Raw genomic sequence first — 15,131 nt, forward strand, 5'->3', positions numbered from 1 at the left:
GCAAGTTGTCTCTTTAGTAGTGAAAGAGAGGAGAAAAGGATATCCAGTCAGTTCTATGGAGAGTGTATGCAGGAGGGCAAGAGGAAGGTCCTTGCATTTTAAAACGGATAAAACTGTTGACCAGGCACTATGTAACCGGAATAAATACAGTATAGTTATGACGAGGGCTGGATGGAGCTGCTGAAGAGCTTCTGTCATCCTGTAATGACTGTAATATTACCACACCCATAATATCATAAGAGCGCGGTCAGTTGTTGCGATTCGCCTACAGTATAATGTGCACTGCAGTCAGATCAGAGTTTCTGTCTTTGGTTTGACTGCAGTAAAAGCTGCTCTACAATTAATTAGGGCAATAAAAGACTGAAATCACTTTTGCGTGGCAGGGAAAAAGCCACAGCGCCCATTATAACACGCAGCTCAAGACGTTTTCAATTTGAAAGTACACACTTGAGATTTTTTTTTTTTTATCTATAGATGTTGCTGTTGGAAACAAGGACCTGTACTGTTTAATTGAAAGACGAGTAAGAGGGACATGGTGAAAGAAAATGCACCAAAAATACCAATGTATGCAGAATATGTGTATTATTTTTTTCCCTCCAGTGATGCGTTGAGGAGCTTATATTTTACTTTCAATGAATCTGATTGTTGATGCCAGAACATGAATCCCATTTATCCCGTGGTGTCACTGACAGCTCACCATCCATGCACAAACAGAACATCACATTCTGCTGCTCCATAAATAATAGCGCCGTTGCCATTATTTGTACTGAAAAAATATTCTACCCATTCTCATGCTCACACGCTGGAGGGATGTCCGTGTGTTTCTGTCTGTATTTACACCTTTTTTTTCTCCTGTTTTGTGAAAAACAGTAAAAGTTGACCACTTTCATACATCTTTGCTTTTTATCTATTTTTTACTATTATTATTACTTTTCTATAACTATTTTTTGGGGGGCGGGTGTCGTTATAGGCTCTACACAAATGTGGTCTGCTGAGCATCTCAGTTTATTGGACATTTCTAGACATTTTCCTGATTCTGGTTTTGTTTTTTGGTTTAACGGTCAACTAATTTTCCAGCAGCAGCAGGTGACTCTATGATTCTTTTTCAGTGAAAATGTTCAGATGGCTTAATGTGGCCATACGGCGAAGGCAGCCATTAGCAGTTAAACACAGAGTCTCCATGAGACCAAAACAAGGGAACAGGAGTTTGTATTTATTGCCACATTTGTCAAAGTTGTGTGCATTTCTGTATGTTATATCATTGTATGTTAGTCTGCCGTGTTTGTTCCAGCTGACCAAAGAATAATTAATGTGGCAATAAGCCTTTTTTTTACCATTCAATAGTTCTGAAATGAATCCTAGGGCCTAGTTCTTAAAGCAATCGTGAGTGTATTTGCGTGTGTGTGCTTCTCTGTACATCTGTTAATGTGTGAGAGGGGCTGGAGGTCAACAGTCGTACGTTTGACCCCTCCTGCTTCCCGCGCCACATCACATGACCATCATGACTCGTGATCATGTCTGAACTGTCGCAGTGTCAAATTGATGGTGGTGATGTCAGAGTATGCAGGTCATCTCTCTCTCTGTAGTTGGTGGATTGTGCTGTTTCTAATCCCTCATCTCTCTGCTCTCTTATGTCTCCCTCCTTCCCTTCCTCCCTCTCCTCTCCTCTTCTGTCTGCTATTTCTCCTCCCTTCTGTCCTTATGTTTTATCCTTCTCTTCCCTCTGTATCTTTAACCCCACCCCATTCCCTTCTCTCCTCTCTGTGTCTCGTTTTCCCTTCATCAGGTGTCCCAATGACTATACGGGGGACCGCTGTCAAAACTCCGTCATGGCCGGTTTCTACAGTATGTCCATTTGCTCTTGTCTGTCTCCTTCCCACTGAGATGCTGCATGCTACATTGGAGGTGTTGGCTGGTGGGAACACTGTGTGTGTGAGTGTGTGTGTGTGTGTTTACAACGCTGCTCCTTTGTTTCATGTAAGTTAACATATGTGTGTGTGTGAGGGTGTGTTTGCATGACTCTGTGTCCCCTCCTTCCTGTCCCTGTCTCCCCTGGTTCCTCTGTGGTGCTCCTCTGGTAACCAGAAACAACCAATCTAGAAATGTTATAATTTACATTTCATCTATGTTTCATCTCAGATCACTTGCTTGAAATCTCATTTGTTGTCTACTGGCTGCTATAGAGTTACAAAACTGCTATGAAAGTCCCTCAATTGGCAACAAATTTTTACATTATCGGCCTTACTCTTCCATTTCAAACTGTGTTCAAACTGTAAATTGGGCTCAAAAAGCTTTTTCTGCAGCTTGATCCAGAGAATTACACAAAACAGAGGAGACAGAGAACGAACACAATAAACAAGACAGAAAAGGTTGACGCTGTTTGCTTTCACTGAGTTGCTTTGTTAGTTTTCTTTGTAGATGGTCCATCGGTGCTGATTTGTTCTTCGGGAGTAAAAAATAAATAAAAGGAAAAACAAAACCAACCATTTTAGTCCTTATTTTTCCACATGGCCATTTTCATGGAAAGTAAGGAAAAGTCCATTGTATTAGTTTAAGCCGTAAGTGTAAGGGTCCAGAATTTAACCCATTTGGCAAATGAAAGCGCAAGTTACACATAAAATATGCTTACATTTCTGGTCTTAAAGTAATGAAATATAAAAGCATCACTCGGTTATTCAACTCAAGTCCAGCTCCTCTGTGGTGCTGGTCTCCATTTACGTTTCTTTGATGTCAGTTGACTTAGACAAAGTTAAAACCGATCGTGTTTCCATAAGTGCCTATGGATCATCTCATAAATTGTCTCCTCAAAGCATGTCATTAAATGCTGCTTTATGGTTAACTCTTGATGTGTTTCGAAATTGTCACTTTTTTTTCTTTTTTCCAAACACTGTGGTATTTACTTTAATTAATAGTTTCACATTTTGGGAAGTTTCCGTATTTGCTGTCGTGAGGAGCAGTGGAGTAGTCTGATGTAAACTGGATATGAGGCTGCAGCCAGGAGACTGTTAGCTTGGCCTGCCACGCTGGTTTCACTAAAGCATGTCTTTCCAAGGGACTAATTAGTATATTTAATCTCATTTTTGTGATTATATTAAACTTAAAATTGTAGTAAAAATTATTTTTTCTTCCAGTTGTCAAACTAAAAGTCCTTTAGCTTTATACTCAAAGAACAGAAATTAGGATGGATTCATGCTAATGGGCTGTAGCTGTTGCACAGTTGGGAAATCCACCATGTTGGTAGCTACGTGCATGCCAGGAGTAGAGGGCAGCTACATGTAGCACTGTCTCCTTCTAGTTTTTGCAGACGCGTACTTTATGGCTAGATGTTGTATGGCTAAGAGCAACATGGCTTTAACAACAGTAATTTAAGAAAAAGACTGCTGCTGTCCTGTCTCGTGCACGTCAACATAAACATGTAAAGCAATGCTCTGCGCTAGCCGTTTACCTTATTTGTATGACATTGCCATCCCATGACGGTGTCATATGCAGGTTAGCCCGATTTGTTACTGCATTACTGTTCAGTTTTGCTTGTTGTTCACACTTTCATTTATTTACCATGTTGCAGAGCAATGTCACAATTAAGAGCTGATGTATAGTTGTTTGTAAAATGGACAGGACTTTGCTCTTTCTTTAATTTTACATTAGTTTATTTGGTGGAGCTGTGCAAGACTTTGAAAATGTATGCTAAATATGCAAATGGTGATATGTTTGACCCCCTTGTTTGAGGGGCCGTGCCTTTAAGAAATGCGTCCGGTGTGTCAGCAGAGGTGACAGGTGGCATCAGCGGTGCATTCTTTGGGATCTGATACGGATCTAAACCATTTAAAGCCACATGTTGCATCAATTGATAACTTGTAATGTTAATACTATACTTCTGTAGCTACCAACATGGCTGCCACAACCCTCAATGCAAAGACCATTCTCAAGCCCCTATCTGCAAAATGTTGACAGTGTTACTTGGCTGGCTCATGTCACCATTCCCAAACTGGCTGGAGAGCTCCTTTTTAACTGTAACGATGCGCTGCGTTAGGAGTACCCCTTTACTGGGTACCCCCTGGTTTCTAGAGAAACCTGGGTCCTGTTGGAACTTTTGAACGACAGCAAATATGTAGATTTCCTGAAATGTCAACTTGTTCATTTAAATGATAGGAATGCACATGGGGTGTGATTGCAAGGACACTCAGAGTGAGATGTATTTATACACTGTTGGCACAATCAGAGGAAAACCACAGGAAGTGCAAGGACTTAGCAGTTTAAAGATCCCTCTGTGCTTGTCTGCCTTAGTTTCATCTGCTGCTGTTCTCACATTTCTGTCCAAGCAATCACATAAAAAAGAAGGATGGATTTGATGCTATTTTTTCTGTTTCCAGACTTGAACAGTGTTGCTTCATACCACGTCGTCTTGCCTTGCTGTTTGTCTATTATCCAAACTTCTGTGCTGAATTATGTCACATTTGTACCGAGAACAGTTCAGAACATTTGCACCGCGTTTTACGTCTTCAGACATCATTCCATATGTGATGTCTACTTGTGTTTGACCCCAGCATCACGCCCCGTCTACATGCTCAAGTCTGTCTGTGATTGCCGTGCTTTTATTCATGCACTGTGTTGGTGAAGATGCACCCTCAGTTAATGTCAGAGCGGGCAGAAGATCAGCTAACTTTTCACTCTCCTCATTCCCAGTAATGCATGCAAATCCATGGAAATTGAGAATGCTGTTATGATTTCCCTGCAAACGATATGAAAGGTTATAACAGCTATAAGCAGCAGTAGTGCAGCAAAGTGTTATACAAGAGCTACGATATAATTAATACCACGGCGCACAACTGCCATTAGTCAAAAAGAGCCGAAGCACCCACCCCCATTTGCTCTGCCAACCTCATCAACTGTAGTGTGTCTTTATGTTGTGTAACTCACGGCTTTTTATCTTTTGTTTCCTTATTTTTTTCCTTTTTGTTTTGTGTATCCGTCCAATGTTGTTTACTCCAGAAATGAGGTCTAGTAAATATAGCAGTAAGTGATGTGGCTTCTTGTCTTTGCTGTCTTTGTCCGTCTCTTTCTGCCTCTGCATGCCTCTCCCGCCTGCTGCTTCCTCCTTCCTTCTTCCTTTGGTTCAGCTTCTGCCTTCATGTCTTATTTCTGTTTGGTTCAGGGTTTTTTTTTCTTTCAAATATCATATCTGGGGGTCACAGAGCTGAGGCTGTCTGAGTTGTCTGTCTGTTACTGGATGGTACTCGTGACAATCGCGATGGCTCACAGCACTAATTAACTTGGTTCCTGGTTCAGCACATGCAGGACATGGAAATAACATATCTGCTCCAAAGTGGACATTTCGCCTGACCTTGTGTCTCTTTCTTTTTACCACGACAACTTTCTGCGCTGGCAGAGCTTCTCAAAATTGAATTTATGGGTATGGAACATTATTATTCATTTTATTCTCACAATCACACATTATTGTCCCATCCTCCTTCTAAAGCTAACAACTGGGTCTTTCCCAACTTGTCCCTCTTTTTTTCAACTGCCCTCTAACCTGATTTTAGCACACCTGTCTCCCATCTCTGCATGTGTTCTTCTTCTAATCTGATACATTTGGAAAAGCAGCCAATCCAGAGAGGGGAAAAAATTAATTGGGGAGGTTTATTATTTTAAAGAATAAACTGCTGATGTGAATAAAAACAGAACAGCAGAATGACCAAATCAACAATCTATCTTTTTGTAATAATAAAAAAAAACAAATTAGAGAATAAATCAAAGCATGTTTGAGTTTCTGGCTCGTCCTCAGGTTTTAGGTAATATGCATATTGGCTACAGCAGCCTGTCATAAATCCAAGCCGGGACTATTTTTGAAAAGCATTGCCAAAAGTAAGCAAAAGGTCAGATGACACAGGCTGTCTTTATTATTATACCCTTGATTGATTCAGTGTCAGAGTCGAGAGCTCGCCTGTCCTAAATCACATCTGCTTTTGGCCCCGCTGCGCCACAGAGCGCCCCCCCCGCCCCTTCCCCTGCCTCTGTATCCTGTGACACGCACACAATGCCGGGCCAAAGCTCTCGTAGGCCGGCCAGTCCCTACAGAGGCCCTTTCTGTAGAGATCACCCCGACCCCTCTCACGACCCCCGTTCCTCCCCTTCAGTGGCGTGTCTAGAGGGGTTTTTTATCTGGGTTGTGATGAATTAGATAAAAATAACCGATTATGATTTGACCAAGCAATTCATAAATTATCAGACTGCTGCCAACCAACTGAGTGAGAACTCAACTACTAACTAACTCCAATTGAGGTTATTTCAATCCTTGAAGGACTCTCTTATCTAAAACTAGCAAATCAGGGACCTCGATAATCCACTTAGTTCATAAGGGGACAAATTCAGGTCAGTCTTCGGTTCCTGGGGAGATATTTCTCCCTGGATTCTCCTGACACGCTCCTGCTCCTTTCCTCCTCCTTTATCTATGTGCGTCCTTCTCCTCCTCCTTTTCCTCATCCCTCACCACTTTGCTATTCCTGATTTTTACCCCCCCCCCCCTTCCCCTCATGTTTTGTTCTGTCTGTTGGTCTCTCCGTCATTGTGTCGCTGCGCTCGCCGTTCTGACACAGAGCGTTACACCACCGCAGGCGACACCAGCAAGTCCCGTTATTCACAAAGCTTCTCCAGAAACCGAGGGATTTAGCTGAGTTTAATGCAGTGCAGTCAGTGCATATATACGTCTGCAGTTTGGGCCGTGACGTGAAAATACCACGTCATTTACACTGTTGGACTGTTCATAGGGGAGCAGGAATAAAGCGTATTATGAAGTCTCATGTAGGCCAAATTTGTTATGTTGTAAGCAGAAGTTAGTCTTCCTTTATGGGGCAACTTTCCATTCATTAGTTCATGTCAAAAATCTAAAAAATATACACAAAACTATGTAAATATACGCTGATGTAAATAGTGGCGTGCATGTTTCACCTGTTATTTGAGGAAGATGTTATTCAAAGATTTAATTTAACTTTAAGATCAAATAAAAATAATAGATAATCACAAAAACTCTATCACTCTCACCATTAGATTGCTGTTTGAACACCAAAATTACTAGATAGATATACAGTCTTTATTTATCTATTTGTGCAGTTTATGAATGCTAAAACAGAGGCATTTGACTCATTTTCCATTTTGAGAAGCAACGTTTCAAAACTTGGGGGGGCAGCGCGTCCACTCTGGCAGCCCAGAGCTGTTCACGTGTCCACCGCAGGTCAACGCTGGGGGACCCGGGGTTAGCGTTGAGCTTAGTAAGACCTTGCCACTGCTGCACAGTCACGTGAGCTGGGACAAAACACAAATTATTATACCCTTTTCACACTGAAGACAAAAGCCAGAGAGAGGGTGTCATATTTCCGTCCACTGGGAGAAGGTCTGTAGACGAGCACGTCGGTGCGCTGCAGCATCCCTGTCAGGAGCGTCTCAGATCCAGTTGCAGCCATTTGAGAGCAGCAAACCACCAATTCAGCCTGACGTCAAGTTACTGCTTAATTTGGGGATTAGAGGTCAGTGGTGTAAATAAAGTAAAACCTTAATCAAACGACTTAACCAGTTATATTCTGTTGAGGCAAAACATAGTAGACATGCACATAATGGAGTCGACAGGGTACATAATCTAAACTGTTGTGACAAACATGGCGAGCTTTGTGAATACTGAACTTGGATGAAGCTCTGGTCCCAGGCCGCTGTGGTGTTAACGCTTTCACTAGTTGTTTTTTTTTTGTTTTTTTTAACTGGATGACCTGTTTTTGTTTACTCCATCCATACAGGCATGCGGTCAGACCCCCCCCCAGTGTCATCTGTAACATTACATGTCCATGGCAACTGTGAATGCACCTGTGCAGGGACAGCAGGCAGTCTATGTCAGGATGAATGTGTAACTCTTAGACGGTAGTCAGGCCTCTGTGTTGATGTAGGGCCGTGTGAATGCAGCACAGGTAGAAGTGTGAGACATGTGAGAGCAGGAATCAGTTAACAGCACAGGACATATGATGGCAGCAGATGGTAGGAGTGAGAAAACTGTTTCTGCAGCTACCACCAATGGAGCAGCACTCATGCAGGATGTCTGTGTGTGTGTGTGTGTGTGTGTGTGTGTGTGTCCATTGTCCCCCGATGTATGAATGTGTGTTCGCACCTGAACGCGCGTGTGTGTGGGTGTGTTTGCATGCTTGTTTCTCTGCTCCCACAGAGGCGGAGGAGCTCTACCAGAGGCGGGTGTTGACAATCACCGGCATCTGTGTGGCGTTGCTAGTAGTTGGCATCGTTTGTGTGGTGGCCTACTGCAAAACCAAGTATGTGTTTAAAAGGAGAAATAAATGATTCCCCGTTTATGAAAGCCTCTAAACCTCCACATTAACCTCTCTTAAAAGGAAACGATGGTAATGAGCTGCTTATTGTGTTTGTGATGCGGCGGGAGAAAAAACTGCCCTGAATCCAGTCTAAAGGCTCTTTAGCACGAAGAGAAGTTCAGGATTCAAATTCATCCGATCGAAAATATTAGATATTCATCAGAAAAGGGTGTTATTGATTATTAATGGCATGTAATTTTTGTTGCTGATTGCGGGGTAAACTACAGCCCCTAAAGCTGGGCATACACTGTGCGATATTTTAAATCGTTTGATTCAGCCCCATCTCACACTGCACGACTAGATCGCGGAGTTCAAAAGTTCACACCCCACGATTTATGTTCTCACACTGTACGAGCCGATGCTCTGATGCGGCCCGTCTGCTCACACTATACGATCATAATCTTCACGTCGGACTTCTGTGTACTGGAACTCGAGGCTGGTTTTGAGGCAGGGGTGGGCTGTGTCCACCCAAACGTGCGTCCTGCCCACCCGATCAAAGGTTATGGGGATCCTTTATTTTTTTATAATTTTATTTTTTTATATATATAAAAAGAAATCACAAAATATCTGTACCGTTTCTGATTGGGTGGGCACTGCGCATCATTTTTAGACACAATTTGTACCATTCTGTGTGGCGATAAATGAAAAAAGATTAGACAACGCCGTGATTGGACAAGGAATTGGCTGGGCAGACGTTGGTAATGTCTTTTTTTTGCTATTAAAACATGATTTGTAATGTGAATTTGAAACACTTTAAAATACAAATAATAGTTTTTGACGTGACATGAGAGATTGTACATGCTCTCTGCGAAAGGATGAGGCAAATCGGGTCGTAGCACGACCAGGATTTCAAACACGTTTGATTTTCTTGCGAGCACACGATTCGTGATCGGGAGCTCGTTGTGAGGTGTTAATCTCTCGTCGTGAGGTGTTAATCTCTCGTCGTGAGGTGTTAATCTCTCGTCGTTACCCCACGTATACTGCACGAGGCACGACCAACGATTGGGTCGAAATCCGGCCCGATCCAAAAATAATCGCATGACTGGAAAATCGGCTCAAAACAAGCCGATAATCGCACAGTGTATGGCCGGCTTAGCTCACAATATAGAGCAGTTTGAATAAGTCAAGTAGTGAATTGCTAATGTCCTTTGAAGCCTAGCCGAGTTTTCAGCTAAATGCCAATAATTCTGTTTCTTGGACATGTGGTCTGCCACGTTTGTCCAAACTGTCAATGGCTGTGAATTCTCTGGACAATAAAATACAGCGCAGGAGCGTATGTGTGCTTATTTTGCATCCATTCTCACCACTGACACAGGAAGCAGAGGAGGAAGATGCAGAGTCACCTGCACCAGAACCAGAACCCGTGCGCGGAGCAGCCTAACCGCATCATGGCCAACGGGCCCAACCCCCCGGTTCCTGGTCCTGAGGTGATCCAGCTGGACGACGTGAGTCTCGGCGCCAGAAACACACCGCAGGTCAAATGTAACTTACATTAAAAATGGCCGCAGTTTTTTTTCGAGTGTGATTGTAATTTAACCAGCCGTCGTGGCATAAAACACATTTTCAGCTCCATCTCCAACTTTGGTCTGTATGAAATTCTGGGAGGGTAACTTGACTGAAATATGTGGGTTTTTGTCTTTTGTCAAGCGTTCTGATAAGGTTTTCAATCCCGTATTTAGTGACTGTGTTGATAAGCTAGAAGTGGGTAATAGAGTTGGTTATCTCCCTCCGCCTCCGTGAGGAGTTTTTCATAAGCTGTTACTGTCACAGACGGCTCGGTGCCGCCGTATCAGCGTTTCATTGGCTTAACAGAAACATGATCACCAGCGTTACATCACTTCTTACATTTTACTGTTCACGATGTCGTGGTGCTTTTTAAGATGTCGCTCGTACTTTGTGGTTTCACCTCTTGTCATATCAGCTGGATTGTAGCAGATTCTGATGCAGGTTCTGATGCAGGTCCTCCTGATCTGATGTGATTTTGAAGTGAATTAAAGTATTTTCTTTAAACAAGTTGGAAAAGACGCTGTTCTGTTTCAGAAGGGGTTGATTATTGGTGGGTTCACTGCTGTTTAGTGCTGAAACTACCAAAGTCAACACTGTCCAACACGTCATGAAACCGTAGTGAAGGAGCATCTTGGAGAGAGAAATGTTGTCAGAAAAAACCATCAAATACCATTTAACATTGAGAGTAAGAGCAATTAAGCAACTGCATTTCAATGAAGATGATAATAATAAAAGCTTTGGTTTGCCCGGTGACTTTAGAGACATAGGAAAAAGTTGGTCAGGTCTGCGTTCACCTCCCAAAAACTGCTCTGAGTAGCAGGATATGCTGATGGCTGATTTTCCCGTTCCTCCCTGCTGGTATGGGCACATTTCAAAATGACGATGCCAGGATTCATTGGGCTCAAGTTGTGGAGAAGTGGTAGGGGAGACAGCTCATTATTTTCACACGTGCTGGCCACCGGGAGTACACGCCACGCGGGGGAAATGACTTAATTGAAATGAATTGAGTTCAATTAATTTAGAAGTGAATGGAATTGAATAACAATTTATAAATCCCCAAAGGCAAATGATATTGTTGCAGTGTAAATTAAAATAAACATGAGATGAGAGCCAAGCTGATACGAACAAAGACCCAATGTAAGGCCGTCACGTGACCGCTGCCATTCTTGATTTATTGAATTTTTCTTGATGTGATGTGATGATAAAACAACACATCAAAGCTAAAAACAAATTTCACAAAATACTTCTGGTTCATTAAATGTAATAAGATGTGTAGATAATTGGAAATGCTGGTTAAGCTCAATGTTTGCGGCCATATTTAATATCACTAAAAACAAACATTAAACAACTAAATAAATAAACCACATCATTTAAAATCACTGAAACCCTCATTTAATGAAACATAGTACAGTGACACATATTCTTGTCTTTTTAAAAGCATAGTGATTTTATTTTTATGTGTTGCAAGCTTGGACGGAGCATACAGAAAAGGGGGCGGGGCTTGCAGGAACAAGTGAGAAGTCTCAAAGCTGATTATGTTCCTTGGCAACAGCTCAAGAGCCGTGATGGAGAGTCTTTGAGATGCTGCACATTTGTGACGGCCCTCCTCGTGCTGAGCAGCGCTGGCTGCTGCTGGAGCGACATGTGCTCCCGTTCAGTTGTGGCATGTTTTACAAGAAGATCTGTGCTCATCCTAGCGAGACGATGCAGAGCCAAACTCGGTGAGAGCCACCACAGTGGCTGGTGCTGAACGGATCTCCACCTGAAAGCATCCAGAGCATCATCAAATGAAAAATATGATCACTGTGAAAAAAAATAAAACAAATATGAGAAGGAAAACGTTTCGCATCCAGAGCAATTAAAATCACCTTTTTATCCGTAGTTTTTTAGTATATCAAGTTTTTTGGAAAGGGATATCTAATCTCTATCAGAGCCTCCAGCCACTGCTCAAATAAGACTAGACATATCAGTACTTTTAATTAAATATAAGCACCCTATAAATAGGATTTGGGTGTTAAAATGTTCAGAATATCCTCAAATATTCATTAATACTAAATTAAGGACAAATGAAGGAAGAGGCAGTGGATCTGGATATCGGCTTCACCTGAGAAGCCCGTGCAGGCAGCGTGGGCCGGGTCGTGTCTCCTGAGTTTGGCTTACAGATATTTATCATATTTTTTTTATTTGATGATGCTCTGGATGCTTTCAGGTGTTTTTTTTTCAGCTTGGATTCAACTTGACAAAGTTTTCTCTTGAGCCTTCAATTCCACTTTTGCTCTCGAAAAAGTCTTCAGGTTGATAAATCTGTGATTCACAGATAACCCAGGGAAATGTAGTGCCACCACGCTGACACGTGCTAGAGAGAGAGAGCAGAAAACTCCTACCATTTCTTGGAGATGATATGAGCATGAGTCAGCAACGGTGGAAGCAGTAAAAACAGAAACACCCACAAACAGAGGCCTCTCTTTATATCTGCTCTGTTTGCTTGTATTCATTCTGTTTCCTGTGTTTTTCAAGTCTTTCTTATGAATATTAGAGTGAGGCTAAAGCAACTAAAGAAGTCATCATGTCTTTTCTGATGTTTATATATCTGTTTTTTTATTTCAGTACATCCCCAAGAGCATCCCTACGACAGAATGTGTGATCAGTCACGGAGCTGAGGGTGCAGGCAACTATGCAGGCAGTCGGATATCCACCCGCTCCCACCACTCTACCACTGCCTCACACGCTTCCAGGTGGGCGCACGCACGCATCAACGCAACACCTTCACATAGTACATATACTGGTCTTTTATTCAGCCCTGGTTTTTAATAATATGCAGAATTTTGGAGTAATTTGGGGTTCATAAAAAAAAAAAAACGCAAAACACTGAAGCTGTTAAACCAGGAAAAGCTGAAAACTTACAGAAAATAGAAATAAAAACAAAAACATACTGATTGGGTGCATCTGAAATTGCATACTTCCACCCTAATGAGTATGCAAAATGATTGTGCGAGATTTTTTAGTGCGTCCTAAACATTAGAACGTACTCAATAGTAGCTCTATCCATACTCATTCCAGATATTTTTTTTAGTGTGGATTGATGGACACTAGCTGAGCAGAAACTTCCCACAATGCAATGCAGCGGCGTTTGGTTGCTAAGTGATACGTATATGTCATAAGTATAATATTAAGTATAATAATATTATTATATAATATTAATATTATAATATTCGTATATAATAATATTATATAATGTCATCTTGTTTCGGCCAGAATGAACGGGAAATAGCGGAGCAGTGCTACTGCTGCTGTGACAGGTTACCATGGTAACAACTCCCCCCCCTCCCTAGAGCAGGAAGTGACATGTGCGCTCTTAATAGTACGTCCGAATTAATGCACACTACTGATATTTACTCAAAAGTGTGCCGTATTTAAGTATACTTTTTAGTATATACTTTTTAGTATGGCATTTCGGACGCACGATTGTATTTCTCTGCAGACTACATGAAGCATATTTCAACTTTTTTTTTAATCTTTTTTTATTAAGCTTCATTTCATCAGTTAATTTACGTCCATTTAATGCGTTTCATTCCAAAAAAGGTTTGGACAGTAAAGGTTTTACAACTTGCGGCATTATTGCGGTTCCTTCTCGTAACGCTTGAAAGGAATTTTGGCATCAGGAATATGATGAAGCGTTTCCTTTGTAATTGTGTCTCATTCTTCCTGCAAACGCGCCTGAAGACGTGTGACAGCACGGGCTTGTCGCTGTTGCATTTTTCATTTCATAATTCACCACACAATCTCACCATCTCGCCTTCCTCAGCCGTACCTGGTTCATGTGTGCAGGACGTTGCTTTGAACTGTCTCGTTGGAAGATGCAGGGACTTCCCCACAAAAGAGCTGTTCCTGAAGGAGCCACGTGTTGCCTGAAGATCTCAACATACTTTTTTTTGCAATAACTCAGCTGTCACAGAGCAGTAAACGGTCTTTGCTAAGGGAGTTGATACATCGGAGCCTGGCTTTGGGACGGTCTTCGTCACCTCTGGTCTGGAGCACATCCTATCCATTTTTATCAAAGAAGATCTGGAATATTAATTGATCTGACTGTACTTCATATTGTGTCTTGTGACGATCCATCCCAACTGCCTTTGAGCCCAGATGTGTTGGTTCTACATCTCTGCAATGTTAGCATAGGGCTTCCTTTTTGCACAACAGTTTTAGATTTGTGAGTGTAGCAGTGTGAGGTAATGTTTGACTGAAGTTTCTAAAAGTAATCTCTCGTCTGTGACAACATGAGGCTGAATTCCTGGTATTATTTAATCGTGCCGTATGCTGCAGCAGGGGACATATGCAAGTTAATTTCAGTCCTTCTTTGATTGTTTTGATAACGTTTCAGTCATTTTCTCACACATTTGTTGACACGGTGGAGATCCTCCGCTCATCTTTCTGCTTTCTGCCATTGTTACAGCCACCTGTTGACATCACCTAAGATCTTTACTTTCTTATTTTTACCTCCCCGCTACACTGAGTATATCAACTTATGTTTATTTATTTATAGAAATTGTTGGAGGCTTGCGATTCATTTTAGCTAAATTAAATGGCGTTTAGGAGAAAACAACAGGAAGTATTTTAGCCTCATATTGTCAGCAAAGTAACAGATCTCAAAGCAAATAAGATCAACTTATCAATTTTGTTCCCCAAACATACGACACAGACCAGATCAAACATCCCATCAGAGTGATCACTTTATATTTTATTTGACAAAGGTATTTTCACTCCTCATCACTCCTGCCTGCTCAGCATCACTGTAACCTCTCAAACTTGTTGTGTTGGCGCCCACACCTGCAGACACGAGGAGCAGACGTGGAGCATGGAGCGATCAGAGAGCGTGAACTCAGACTGCCAGTCAGGTGGGCTCTCCAGCTCAGTGGGAACCAGTAAGTGCAGCAGCCCAGCGTGCATGGCGAGGCGGGCGGCCCACTGGGGCTGCGCGGACATGTCCGGACCGGGGATGCAGTACGGGGATTCCTACGACTCGCTCAGAGACTCACCTCACAGTGACAGGTAGTGAAGGGGGATACCTAATTACCCAAACACTGTTTGGTTTTGTTTTGGGTTGGTTTTTTTATGACACTGATTCCTTTACTCTCTGGCGACCTCCAGTGGTGCATCATTGAAATGACTACATCTTTTCCTACACTCCTCCAGTGTTAAATATTATAGGAAATCACTGCATCGTTGGGCTATACATGTCTTTCAGGACATGAAATCAGATCAACA

The 15,131-nt window shown here is 42.1% G+C and overlaps 1 protein-coding gene across 2 annotated transcripts in view; it reads left to right on the forward strand.

The window, feature by feature from the left end:
* Positions 1-15,131, forward strand: part of nrg2b (neuregulin 2b) — a 62,541-nt gene that overhangs the window by 40,048 nt on the left and 7,362 nt on the right. Inside the window, exons 5-10 of one of the 2 annotated variants that reach the window (XM_061726395.1) lie at positions 1,787-1,845; positions 5,387-5,410; positions 8,204-8,306; positions 9,679-9,808; positions 12,477-12,604; positions 14,700-14,915. In XM_061726395.1, coding sequence (XP_061582379.1) covers positions 1,787-1,845; positions 5,387-5,410; positions 8,204-8,306; positions 9,679-9,808; positions 12,477-12,604; positions 14,700-14,915 — 660 coding nt within the window. The remainder of the gene's footprint in view (positions 1-1,786; positions 1,846-5,386; positions 5,411-8,203; positions 8,307-9,678; positions 9,809-12,476; positions 12,605-14,699; positions 14,916-15,131) is intronic. The other variant, XM_061726396.1, reaches the window with a different exon arrangement.

Source organism: Cololabis saira, chromosome 7, assembly GCF_033807715.1.
Source record: "Cololabis saira isolate AMF1-May2022 chromosome 7, fColSai1.1, whole genome shotgun sequence".
Classification (NCBI taxonomy): domain Eukaryota; kingdom Metazoa; phylum Chordata; class Actinopteri; order Beloniformes; family Belonidae; genus Cololabis; species Cololabis saira.